Genomic DNA, 14,218 nt, shown 5'->3' with positions numbered 1-14,218 from the left:
CATCAACCATCTGATTACTAGTCCTGTACCTTAATAATAATGAATTATAGGTGACTAAAAACTATATGCTCAAAAGTATGTGGACACCCCTACTAAGCATTGAGGTACAACACAGTACACGGTATGGCTCTCTGTAGGAATCCACTGCTGGATACTTTTCAGAGGGGTCGGGTGCAAGTCTGCATCCCTCCTCAGTCAGCATGAGGGTGGTGCAAGAGGCAGAGGAATTGTAACAGTGAATTGTGAATTACGAGGGAAGAAGATTTTCATGTGATGATGATAAGAAAGCAGCGCTGCATCAGTGGCTACGAGCTCAACCGAAAACATTTTTTGCTGTCGGCATTAAACAGTTGGTACGGAGCTGGGAAAATACATCAGAAGGTGACTGTGTAGAAAAGTGATGTATGTTGTTTCTGAATCTCAATAAATTTTAAAAAGTGTGGAAACTTTTTGAAGATCCCTCATGCTAAATTGAGAAAAAACGGAATAACGAGTGATGCAGAAGTCTACTGCGAGATCTGGGTTCGAATCTCAGGTGAAGGCCTGTGTCTTATTGCCTCCCTGTCTAGGTTATTCCTGCCTTGCATTCAGTGTGGCTGAACCAGGCCAGTCGCGACCCTGACCATAAACATTTTCTGCATTTAGCAGATGCTCTTATCCAGAGCGACTTACAGAAGTGCTTCCATAGTAAACATTACCTTACTCTAGTTCAAGTAAACAACAGTCGAAGAACACTAATCTGCTAAAACCCTGTTAGAACCAAGTGTTTTTTTGTTTTTTTTTGTAAGTACAAGTCAGCTTAAGTGTTTAGTAAAGAGGTGATGAAGGTTTTTAATAGTTTTTTAAAGACAGCGAGAGACTCAGAAGTTCGGACAGACAGAGGAAGTTCATTCCACCATTTGGGTGCTAGAACAGAGAAGAGCCTTGATGCCCGTCTTCCTCGAGTCCTGGGTGGAGGATCAAGTCGAGCTAGACTAGAGGCTCGGAGGTTGCGTGGTACAGAGCGGGGTTTGATTAGACCTCGAAGGTAGCTTGGAGCTGGTCCATTTTTGGCTTTGTAGGCGAGCGTCAGTGTTTTAAACTGAATGCGTGCAGCTACAGGAAGCCAGTGAGGAGAACGCAGCAGTGGGGTGATGTGGCAGTGTTTAGGTTGGTTACAAACCAGACGGGCAGCTGCATTGTGGATGAGTTGTAAGGGTTTAATAGTGGACATGGGAGCTCCTGCCAGGAGGGAGTTGCAGTCGTCCAACCGTGAGATTACAAGTGACTGCACAAGAATCTGAGTGACTTCTACAGAGAGAAATGTCCGAATCTTCCTGATGTTGTAGAGGAGGAACCGGCACGATCTTGTCATGTTGGCTACATGAGAACAGAAGGTCAGCTGGTTATCCAGGACAACACCAAGGCTTCTTACATTATCAGATGGTCTGATCTGGGAGTCATCAAGAGAGATGACTACGTCCTGGGTTGGAGATTGATCTCCAGGACAACAAGAAATGAATAAAAGAAATGAATAACCAGTTTTGTTTTAATATAAACACCTTTTCTCACTTTAGCCACTGGTACTCAGTGCAGAAGGTTTTTTCACTTCAGAATGGACTTCAGATTTTTCTGCATTTCCCAAAACATCATGAACAAAGTATAAAAGAACACAGAACAAAACATTCAGTAAAAATAGTTTCTTTTATCATATGTACAAAACGAAATCATGTACTAAAATGTACACACCCTTAATCATTATAAACCATCTGTGTTCACGTTCAGTAAAAACCAAAGTCTGTTTTACAGCAAAGCAGGAGAGACGAACAGAATCTATTTTTACTCTCTTATATAGAAACTATCACTGCAGTAAGAAGTGGCAGCCAGTTGCTCTTACGCTATTGGCCCATGTCATTGATACACAGTGGCTTTATAATCAAAGCTGGTTAGAGCTTATTGAGCTTAACATGACAAACATGAAATACAAACACAACTGTTAGCTTCCTCGCTAGCTTCCACGACCGTTGTGCGTCTCATTATTTCAATGCTATAGGATCAAAAAAATAAAAATCATCATCTGCTCTTTAATACACTGATTCTAGCTAAACTAAGAACGTTTGGCTCTGCTGGTAATGATGAGCAAATTACTGACAGTTATGCCAAGTTCACACTACACGACTGGATCTCTTGTAATCGGGAGTCTTTCAAGTCGGTGTGGCTTTCACACTACACGACTGATCGGTGATAGGGGGTCACACACTACACCATCTATCACCAACTGGAATCGCAGGCGAGCTTCTCCGGTCTCCCAAACTACGTTCTGTCACGAATCAAACGCGAGAAGTGACGAGGGGTTTAATGATAACACGTCCAAAAATACACGTCTACAAGTAGCGAGCGATCAAAGTTTGTGGGCTGATGTGCAGCGTAAAATCAAGTAGCAAAAATATGAACAGCATGGATTGTCCTATATTGAGTTGGACGTTAATATATTATTAAAATAATTATTAAAATATTTTTTGCAATGCAGCGTGGGTGTTACGTTTTGTAGAGAACGATAAGGTCAGAAATACTGTATAACGTGTGTGTGTGTCGATGTATTCTGATATAAACTATATTACGCCCCTGTACCACCTTTTTACACTTCTCCCCTGCGTTTCCCCTCACACCGTATCTTGTGTTCTCATTGGCTGTTCGTCACCGCACTCATTGCCAGTCGGGCAACTCAGATCCAGATATTTGACAAGCTAGAAATCTCTCTTCGGTCGAGTTGTTGAGCAGTTCACACATATGGATTGAGAGCCGAGTTTCAATCGCCGAGTGAATGCCGAGTTGCTCCCGAGCCGGTAAATCTAGCGCTGGCCAGTCAGCGAGCAAAAATCAGGGTAAAAATCGTGTAGTGTGAACTAGGCATTAGAATTAAAGAATAAAAAACAGACCATTACCACGTGTAGACGTGATCTACTAGCAGATTAATACTCAGCATTTCAACAGAAATGTGTAAAATATGGCACCATCATAATAAAATGTACGATTAGACAGCAGAAATTTCCCTGAAGTTGTGATTTGCGTGCAGCTTGTAGATGCTAGTTTACACTGAGGCTTCACTCTACAATGTAGCTCAATCCTTTCTTCTGATATCCAAACAGTCCTGTCGAAATAAAATCGAAATAAAATCTCACCGATTCTTCCACTCGGTCCGAATGAAGTCGAGCAGCTTGGAAACGTTCAGCTTCTGTTGTTTTAAATCAAAGCTAGATGGACAATGTACAGGTACACTATATTTACATTTATAGCATTTAGCGGCTGCTTTTATCCAAAGCGACTTACAATTGACTGATACAGTGCAAGCAATTAAGGGTTAAGGGCCTCGCTCGGGAGCCCAAAAGTGGCAGCTTGGCGGTGGTGGGGTTTGATCCAGCAACCCTATGGTCGCTTGTTCAGTACCTTAACCACTAGGGTACCACTGCCCACTAACGTATAATCCTCGTTTTTGTTTTTTTAAACAGAGGTGGGGGGTGTACGAATTATTTTACAGTCTGTATGTTGGTAGGAAACGCCGCTCAGGATCCATGGCGTGTTCCGAGTCGGACAGAAGGACGTGTAGCCTGTATGAGTCTGACCGAGGGAGGGGGTCAGTGGAGCATGTTACACAGATCCACGTCTTGGCTTCCTCTTCACTCCACCGCCTGTGAGCCACAGATGGGCCGAGAGAGAAAATCACCCCGTCTGGTGATTCTTCCAGTTTGACAGCAGGGATTTCTCTGTAGCTTAGCCTGGACGTTAGCATTAGCACTGTCTTTCTGTCCTTGTGCTCTCAGCTTCAGGTCGCTAGATGAACTTGGACGAGTCTCTTTTACTGATGAGAACTTCCAGCAGCCTCAGCTTGGCTTTGATGTGCTTGTACTCGTTATATTCCACTGCTAACGGTGAGCGATCTTCCTTCTGCACCGTCCTGGAACAACAGAAGAAACAAACCGGTTTCCATCATGATTCCATATGAAGTCAGTCAACTTCACATCGTTCTTATATATACACTGATCAGTCATAACATTAAAACCACCTCCTTGTTTCTACACTCACTGTCCATTTTATCAGCTCCACTTACCATATAGAAGCACTTTGTAGTTCTACAATTACTGACTGTAGTCCATCTGTTTCTCTACATACCTTTTTAGTCCCCTTTCACCCTGTTCTTCAATGGTCAGGACCCCCACAGGACCCCCACAGAGCAGGTATTATTTAGGTGGTGGATCATTCTCAGCACTGCAGTGACACTGACATGGTGGTGGTGTGTTAGTGTGTGTTGTGCTGGTATGAGTGGATCAGACACAGCAGCGCTGCTGGAGTTTTTAAATACCGTGTCCACTCACTGTCCACTCTATTAGACACTCCTACCTAGTTGGTCCACCTTGTAGATGTAAAGTCAGAGACGATCGCTCATCTATTGTTGCTGTTTTAAGTCACAGGACGCTGCCCACGGGGCGCTGTTGGCTGGATATATTTTTGGTTGGTGGACGATTCTCAGTCCAGCAGTGACAGTGAGGTGTTTAAAAACTCCAGTAGCACTGCTGTGTCTGATCCACTCATACCAGCACAACACACACTAACACACCACCACCATGTCGGTGTCACTGCAGTGCTGAGAATGATCCACCACCTAAATAATACCTTCTCTGTGGTGGTCCTGTGGGGGTCCTGACCATCGAAGAACAGCATGAAAGCAGGCTAAAAAAGCATGCAGAGAAACAGATGGCCTACAGTCAGTAATTGTAGAACTACAAAGTACTTCTATATGGTAAGTGGGGCTGATAAAATGGACAGTGAGTGTAGAAACAAGGAGGTGGTTTTAATGTTATGGATGATGGATGTGTATATATATTTGCATTATGAGGTCCCGGCTCCAGCTCCCCACCCTGTATGAACAACAGCCAATCGATGTCATGTAGCCGCCGAGCCCAGCCGGATGGCAGAGCCAAGTTTTGAACCAACGAGTTCAAAAAGTCAGGTCTGGTGTGCTAGCGTGTTTTACCGCTGCACCACCTGAGCAGCAAGGAATATTTTTAATATAAATTTCACTAACACTGCTCGACTGGTTGGGTAAAATTCATTTTTTCCGAGAGCAGGCATGAATTATTCTTACCTGCCGTTCTGTCTAAAGAACTGGTCCTCAAATTCCCGCAGGTTCTTGCGGATTCGTTTCTTTTCCTCTCGAGCCTCATGCAGCTGCTCCACCAGTTCCTGCCTGTGTGGGTGAAAGGAGGAGATTGTTTGTGATCTCTTTCATCACAGTACGACGCTGCTGCAAACCATGTCGCAATTTATCAACTGAAATTGATGAGCACACTATTTTCTTTTAAAAAGAACAGCCAGTGAAGTTCATTTCCGTCAGCTTGTGAGTGTACAGCTGCAGAACATCTGCAGGTTAGAAGTAAACTCAGCTTAGAGGGAAAAGTACATTTTGCATTGTTGTGCTGGTACAGTGGTGGTCGAAAGTCTGACACCGTCAGAGAAAATGTTTGTAGTTTGTGTGCTCTTTAATTTAATACTATATATATTTTTATAACAAATTATATAATAGAATAATTTCTTAATGTATGTCACAGCGCTATGATATGCTACCCATCACCACTGAAACCTAGGTTCATATCATAGTGCTGCTATCAGGCGGCTGGGTGTCTACACAGACATGACCGACTGTATATATACTGTATATTTTGTAAACCCCTTTGCAAAATTTAAAGTAGAACATTTAACATTCAATTTAATACCATACATGTAATTTACATCTCATCCATCCATCCATTTATCATCCATCCATCCATCCATTTATCATCCATCCATCCATCCATCCATTTATCATCCATCCATCCATCTGTCTATTTATCATTCATACATCAATCCATCATCCATCCATCTATTTATCATCCATCCATCCATCCATCCATTTATCATCCATCCATCCATCTGTCTATTTATCATTCATACATCAATCCATCATCCATCCATCTATTTATCATCCATCCATCCATCCATTTATCATCCATCTATCCATCTGTCTATTTATCATTCATACATCAATCCATCATCCATCCATCTATTTATCATCCATCCATTTATCATCCATCCATCCATCTGTCTATTTATCATTCATACATCAATCCATCATCCATCCATCTATTTATCATCCATCCATCCATCCATCTATTTATCATCCATCCATCCATCCATCCATTTATCATCCATCCATCCATCCATCCATTTATCATCCATCCATCCATCTGTCTATTTATCATTCATACATCAATCCATCATCCATCCATCCATTTATCATCCATCCATCCATCCATTTATCATCCATCCATCCATCCATCTATTTATCATCCATCCATCCATTTATCATCCATCTATTTATCATCCATCCATCCATCTGTCTATTTATCATTCATACATCAATCCATCATCCATCCATCTATTTATCATCCATCCATCCATCCATCCATTTATCATCCATCCATCCGTCTATTTATCATTCATACATCAATCCATCATCCATCCATCTATTTATCATCCATCCATCCATCCATTTATCATCCATCTATCCATCTGTCTATTTATCATTCATACATCAATCCATCATCCATCCATCTATTTATCATCCATCCATCCATCCATCCATTTATCATCCATCCATCCATCTGTCTATTTATCATTCATACATCAATCCATCATCCATCCATCCATTTATCATCCATCCATCCATCCATCTATTTATCATCCATCCATCCATCCATTTATCATCCATCTATTTATCATCCATCCATCCATCCATCATCCATCCATCCATCTGTCTATTTATCATTCATACATCAATCCATTTATCATCCATCCATTTATCATCCATCCATCCATCCATTTATCATCCATCCATCCATCTATTTATCATCCATCCATCTTTTTATCATTTATCCATTTATCATCCATCCATTTATCTTTCATCCATCCATCCATCATCAATCCATCCATTTATCATCCATCTATTTATCATCCATCCATCTATTTATCGTCCATCCATCTATTTATCATCCATCCATCTATTTATCGTCCATCCATCTTTTCATCATTTATCCATTTATCATCCATCCATTTATCTTTCATCCATCCATCCATTTATCATCCATCCATCTATTTATCATCCATCCATCCATCCATTTATCATCCATCCATCCATTTATCATCCATCCATCTATTTATCATCCATCTATTTATCATCCATCTGTCCATTTATCATTAATCCATCCATCCATCATCCATCCATTTATCCATCCGTCCATCCATTTATCATCCAGCCATCTTTTTATCATTCATCCATTTATCATCCATTAATTTATCTTTCATCCATCATCCATTTATCATCCATCCATCCATTTATCATCCACCCATCTATCATTATACATCCCACTTATCCACCCACAGAGGTGACTTATATTAAACCACATTTACTAATTCACTCTAAATATTTCTTGACTAGTATTTGCTTCTTTTCACCACATAAAGATTAATAAAGATGAATGATGAGACTCACATGGTAGCAGAATGGAGGTTGGACAGTCCCATATCTGTGCTGTTCTTTGAGGGTGGCAACTCATCTACAGGCGATATGAATCCATCCATTTCTTCATCCAGATGGTCCAGAAACTCCAGCATGCTCAGTTCCGGATGTACAGTCAACTGTGTGAACTGTGTCCTGTTGTCATTGTCTTCGTCTGAGCCGTCCTCTTCCTCCTGTCCAGGTAAAAATAACTTTACGTGATTAGGTAATGCTTATGTGTAAAAGCATTTACACAAATCAGCACTGCTAATTCTATCACAGCTACAGTTAGTGGGCAAAGCCTGTTAAAGCACTGGTAAGTGATGGTTCAGTTAAGATCTAACTTCTGCCAGAACATCACATGTTAATCATCATTAGTTCAATCACCATGTGCTTAGCTCAACATCTATACACTCGATTTAATGCAGGGTGTTTCTTACTCAAAAACACAGCATGCATGTAAAAGAAACACATCTTCAGATGCATTTACTCGATTAAAATCAAAGTAATCACACAGCACACCAAAGCTACTGATTTGGACCAGTCAGCTGACCCATCACACCCCCAATCAACAAGCTGCAATCAAGATCGGTTCATTTCAGGGACTGATGGGTATATTAAGGGTGGTCAGGTATCTGATAGGCTGAGCGGCAGCTGTTCACCTTGCTGTGATCGAAGAAGAGAGCGGGTTCCCCCTCGATAATGGGCTGCAGCTGAGGACCTCTGCGCTTGCTGGAGGGAGAGCCCTGCTCGGACAGGTTCATAAGGAAGGAACCACTCAGAACACTGATCTCACAACACTGATCTCAGAACAGCTAAAAGTCCAGCTACTTTAAAACTGAAAAACTCCATGACATCATGGTAAATCATACTAAGATAATTCAGTGTCTAAACCAGTCTGCAAGTGATATTGTAATTTCAAACAATTGATGTTTACTGGATAATACATTATAAATCAAGCTAAACTGATCTACAAACACCTTCATGTGAACATAATCCATTCAGTAAGTATTTCAGTAGTGCCTGATCTTATTTACATTTTTGGCATTTAACAAACGCCTTTATATAAAGTTTGTTTGTTTATTAGGATTTTAACGTCATGTTTTACACCTTGGTTACATTCATGACAGGAACGGTAGTTACTCATTACACAAGACTCATCAGTTCACAAGGTTATATCAAACACAATCACGGACAATTTAGTGTCTACAATTCACCTCACTTGCATGTCTTTGGACTGTGGGAGGAAACCCACACAGACACGAGGAGAACATGCAAACTCCACACAGAAAGGACCCGGACCGCCCCACCTGGGGATCAAACCCAGGATCTTCTTGCTGTGAGGTAACAGTGCTACCCATTGAGCCACCGTGCCGCCCCTTTATCTAAAGTGACTTACAGTTAACAGTATACAGTCTGAGCAGTTAAGGGTTAAGGCCTTGCTCAAGGGCCCAACACCAGCAACCTTTTGTTTACTAGTCCAGTACCTTAACCACTAGGCTACTGTCCTTATCTATCTTATAAAGGCAGTCCATAATAACGTATCGTATGAGTCTAAATAAAAGTGTCAAGTGTAACCCGTTATACTTTCAGCTACGGAAAAACATATTAAGCATAAATGAACCTGAACTGAGTCTTAAGCAGGACACAATTCATGTGAACCCAGAAAAGTTCCTGAACAATAATTTTAAGCACCTGCCACCTGCACTACTGCTACTTGCACATAATGTTGCATAATTTGCACCTTAAAATAACTGCTGCTATATTCTCAAACACTTCATAATTTTTCTGCACCTTATATGACTGCTGCTACGCCTTAGTTTATTTCTATTTTTATTCCTTTGTAAAGTTTTTATAGATTTATAGTTTTTATATTTCAAAAGTTTTTATTCTGTTAGCTTAATTTTGTTTTATGTATAATATATACTTATAATTGACGTTTGGAAGACGAACAAAGTAAGAATTTCATTGTACAGTGTAACTGCTGGTTCTTCAGTGCACATGACAATAAAACTTTTAAATCTTGAATCTGAACTGCTAGTATGAGAAAAGTGGAACCTTGCTCGACACACTGAAGAATAAACAATGTACTTACGATGACGGGGATGGTGGACGCTCTGCAAAGGATCTGTTTGACAAGACGATACCTGTCATACAGAGGCTTCATGAGCTGTCGTTCAGTCTTCGTGATCTTAACAGCAGAGAAAGGGATGGAAATAGAGATAGAAGATTTACTCATTCACTCACTCACTTTCCTAATTATCTAATCAGGGTTGCGGGGGGTGCTGGAGCCTATCCCAGCTTTTCAATGGGCGCAAAGCACACAGTAACACCCTGGACGGGGCGTCAGTCCATCGCAAGGCAGACACACATACACACACCCATTCACCTTTAGGGCAATTCAACGTCTCCAATTAACCTGACTGCATGTTTTTGGACTGTGGGAGGAAACCGGAGCTGCCGGAGGAAACCCACGCAGACACAGGGAGAACATGCAAACTCCACACAGAAAGGACCCGGTCCGTCCCGCCTGAGGATTGAACCCAGGACCTTCTTGCTGTGAGGCGACAGTGCTACCCACTGAGCCACTGTGTTGCCCATGGAAGATTTAAAAAAAACAAGAAGAGAACAGGTAATTCAGTGTTAAATTTGGCTCAGTAGTAAACACTACAGCATGGCTTGTCTGTGACATACTTTTTTCCCAGGCTATGACTCTATAGCGGCTTAAAGAGGCTTAAAGCACATGCAGCTACGTTTGACCCTGACATTGATCTGAGGCCCTGACACAGACTGAAATTATTACAGCAGCATAATTAAACTCAGTTCAATAACACAATTTATCACGATGCATTGCTTTACTGGATTTGTGAGAAATGTGCAGAACGTGCTGAGCTTTCTGACAGCCTGAATGACCATGAGTACAAAATTGAAGTGCTAAAATGGTTGGGAATTGAGGGTCTGTTGTAGAGTAATGGCAGTATTGTAGCTCCTACAGAATAGGCTGGGTAGTGTAACAGGGTAAACAGTATATATTCATAAATATTTTATCACCGACTGTATTCTGGTCAGGGTTGTATTCTGGTGGGTCCAGTTCCACTGGTAAATACTGGACAGGGTGCCAACCTATCACAGGGCTTCGGCCATCCCCTTCCTCAGACATAGCCAATCGTTTCACAGGAAAACACTGGGCACAAGGCATGATTACTCTGGACAGGGCGCCAATCAATCGCAGGGCTTCAGCCATAAACCCCCAGATGTAGACAGTCATGTCTGTGTAGATGTCTGACTGGCTGACAGCACAGCTGAGATTTAAACCCAGATCTCAGAGGATCTTAGGTGTGCTAGCATAACAGATCGCTACGTCCACCGAGCACCCATCATCATCAATAATAGTAATAATATGTGCACAACGCTACACATTTCAAATGAAAAAGCACAACAAAAAGGAAATGTCTTACTTTTTATGTTCACCAGTATATTTTCATATATTTCAAGAAATTTAAGTTATACAAACACTATATAGTTACAATATGCAACTTATACTTTTGTCCATATATTTCTTTAAACAATGATGAGCCCTAGTTTTGGCTGCACACTCACCGGTCTGCCATGAATGCCCTCGTAATGCAGCAGCGCTTTCTGCAGAGCTACTTTCTCAGCACCGATCTGCTCTCGGGTCATGTCCTGTAAACACATGTTCAGGTTACCAGACTGTAAACGAGTCTGAAACATTTACCACGCACCATAAACTCTGAGCTTCGTAAAACCCTCTATAAAACAGAAAGGTGACCGATAACGTTAAGCTCTTTCAAAGTCACTTCAATTCTCTAATTGTAGCTACCAAGCAGTGGAGGTTTACAGCTACCAGTTTAGCATGGTGTAAATTTTATGTCTAAATCATCACACTTGACTTAAACCATGTTGACTGATCTACAGCAATTGTGTTCATGTGGTTTTGACACTCAATGATACTGTTAAAGGGACAAAAGTATGTTGCGCAGCTAAAACTTTAAAGTTTGGTACTGTTTTTACATGCATATACACCGACCAGGCATAACATTATGACCACTGACAGGTGCAGTGAATAACCCCGATTATCTCTTCATCACGGCACCTGTTAGTGGGGGGGATATATTAGGCAGCAGGTGAACATTTTATCCTCAAAGTTGATGTTAGATGCCGGAAAAATGATTTGAGCGAGTTTGACGAGGGCCAAATTGTGATGGCTAGACGACTGGGTCAGGGGGGTGTTCCCGGTCTGCAGTGGTCCAAGGAAGGAACAGTGGTAAACCTATGACAGGGTCATGGGTGGCCAAGGCTCATTGACGCATGTGGGGAGCGAAGGCTGGCCCATGTGGTCCGATCCAACAGACGAGCTACCCGCTGTGAGCACCACCCGCTGTTTCCAATATACTTCAAGCCAGTCATCTGGCCATAATAGGACAATTGTGGCCTAGCGGTTAAGGTACTGGACTAGTAATCAGAAGGTCGCTGGTTCAAGCCCCACTAGTGGCAGGTTAATGCTGTTGGGCCCTTGAGCAAGGCCCTTGACCCTCAGTTGCTCAGACAGTATACTGTCACAGTACTGTAAGTCACTTTGGATAAAAGCGGCTGCTGAAAATGTAAATAATGATTTGACCTTTATTAAAGTCACTCAGGTCTTTATGCCTGATAATATCTGTTAAATGTATGTACTACACTCATGAACTACAAGTACTGACCAACAGCCCAACTTTTAATGAATCCCTGACCCTCAAATGCACCACTGTTCCAAATTAGGTATTGCCACTCACATTTTTGGGATGGAGGGTGGTCCTAATGTTTTGGCTCATGAGTGTACTTTAGTGCTGTAACATGCTCCTGTTATGAAACTACCTTGATGTCCTCGGGTCGGCAGGCCTCCGTGCGTTTCTCCTTAAGTTTGTTCATCACTGACTCCAGCGTGCTCTCCACAGAAGGTTTCGGCGCTTTGGGCTCGCTGCTTTTTTTCTCCAGCTGGGAGCCGAAGCTCTTGGGCAGCGTGTTGCTGCGCTGTCGGGGCAAAGGAGCCAGATCCTCTTCCGATTTCAGCAAATGGTGCTCTGTATGAGGAGAGCAAGTGTACACGATTCTTTAGCTTCTGAGACCACGAAGCATTTTTGAATACTGACTGATTTCTATTACTGAGCCTGAGCTGTGTATAGATTGCTTGAGAGCTCTGCTAGGTGCTGAGATTCATCGAAACCAGAAAATGTGATGAAAAAATGAGTTGAATTTTTTCCAACGTCGTACAAACTTTTTAATGCCATCAGCAGAAAATGTTTTGGTCGAGTGATTTTAGATTATCATCACATGAAAATCTTCTTCCCCTTAAAGCTTCTTCGAGCGTCCAACAAGGTGGAAATCAGATGGAGCTAAACCCGGACTATTAGAGTCTTTAAGTATCTTAGACACGACCGATTACTCCTCCACCCACCCTCAACGCTTATAACCACAATATAAAACAGAAAGTTTTGAAGATCCTTCGTGTACAGTATATACTGTATGTTTAGATGTTGGGAGTATGGAGACTGCTTAAACATGTAGGTCAGGAGTAGCCACACTGTGACCAGAACTGTCTGTGCTGTGACCTCTACAAATGCACAACAAACCACTTTTTAAATCTACATCTATAAAGACAAAAAAAAAAAAAAGAGCTAATAAGGTCTAAGAGTCTAAATTACTTCAGTACTGCATACTTTTGTTTTTTTTTGTTCAAACAAAACTGAAATGTCATGGGTGTTGGATTAACATTTCTTACAAGATGCTAATCTCGCTAATCACTACTTACTTCCTTCTTGAGGCATTAGGAATTTCAGGCATACCTTTGAGGTCTTTGCGGAGCTTCGCCAACTCATTCATCCACCTCAGGACCTCTGGGTTAGCGGCTTTATCGCTGTGTGAAGGCTGAGGGGGGACAAATAAAACCTGTTATTGTTTTCACAGAAGGTACTGGACTAGTAATCATGAGTCTTGGCCGCCCAACAACCTGTTGGTGCTTCTTGGCTTGTTACTTCTCGGGGGACTGTCTTTGGGTACTAACCAGCACCCTCTGCTTTTTCCAAGATACTATAAGCCAGTCATCTGGCCATAATGATGTGACCCTTATTAAAGTCACTCAGGTCTTTAGGCCTGATAATATCTGCTAATTTACGTACTACACTCATTTACTACAAGTAACAACCATCAGCATTTAATACATTCCTGACCCTCACATGTACTGCTGTTCCAAATAAGCAACAAGCTCAGTGGTTAAGGTACAGGACTAGTAATCATAAGGTTGCTGGTCCAAGCCCCACCATTGCGGCTGTATACTGTAATATACTTGTAAGTCATTTTGCATAAAAGTGTGTAGCTTGACTATCTCTTTACTCCCTAGCTTACATGTTTGTAATAATGTCCAGACTTTTACTGACCCTGTATTTGCGCTCCTCCTCAAACCTCTCCTCAAATTTCCTGATCTTCTTCTTGAGGTTGTGAACCTTTTTGGAAAGCTGTGTTGAACTGAGCTCCTCACACTCGTTATCGCAGGAACCCAGCGAAGAACTCCGCCGCCGGCTGAACACAAAATAAAAGTGAACGAATCATTCTAACCGTGTCTGCATTCTTAACATGTTTATGTTTTACCAC

The 14,218-nt window shown here is 41.8% G+C and overlaps 1 protein-coding gene across 1 annotated transcript in view; it reads right to left on the bottom strand.

Moving 5' to 3' along the window:
* Positions 1-1,664: 1,664 nt before the first annotated feature.
* Positions 1,665-14,218, bottom strand: part of fam13a (family with sequence similarity 13 member A) — a 108,303-nt gene continuing 95,749 nt past the window's right edge. The window contains exons 17-25 of the mRNA XM_062996241.1: positions 14,005-14,146; positions 13,414-13,495; positions 12,446-12,651; positions 11,171-11,254; positions 9,666-9,761; positions 8,233-8,316; positions 7,565-7,764; positions 5,123-5,224; positions 1,665-3,934 (exon numbers count right to left, since the gene is read on the bottom strand). Of these exons, the coding sequence (XP_062852311.1) occupies positions 3,811-3,934; positions 5,123-5,224; positions 7,565-7,764; positions 8,233-8,316; positions 9,666-9,761; positions 11,171-11,254; positions 12,446-12,651; positions 13,414-13,495; positions 14,005-14,146 (1,120 nt within the window). The 3' untranslated portion in view covers positions 1,665-3,810. The remainder of the gene's footprint in view (positions 3,935-5,122; positions 5,225-7,564; positions 7,765-8,232; positions 8,317-9,665; positions 9,762-11,170; positions 11,255-12,445; positions 12,652-13,413; positions 13,496-14,004; positions 14,147-14,218) is intronic.

Source organism: Trichomycterus rosablanca, chromosome 5 (genome assembly GCF_030014385.1).
Source record: "Trichomycterus rosablanca isolate fTriRos1 chromosome 5, fTriRos1.hap1, whole genome shotgun sequence".
Classification (NCBI taxonomy): domain Eukaryota; kingdom Metazoa; phylum Chordata; class Actinopteri; order Siluriformes; family Trichomycteridae; genus Trichomycterus; species Trichomycterus rosablanca.
This window is presented reverse-complemented; position numbering and strand designations above follow the sequence as displayed.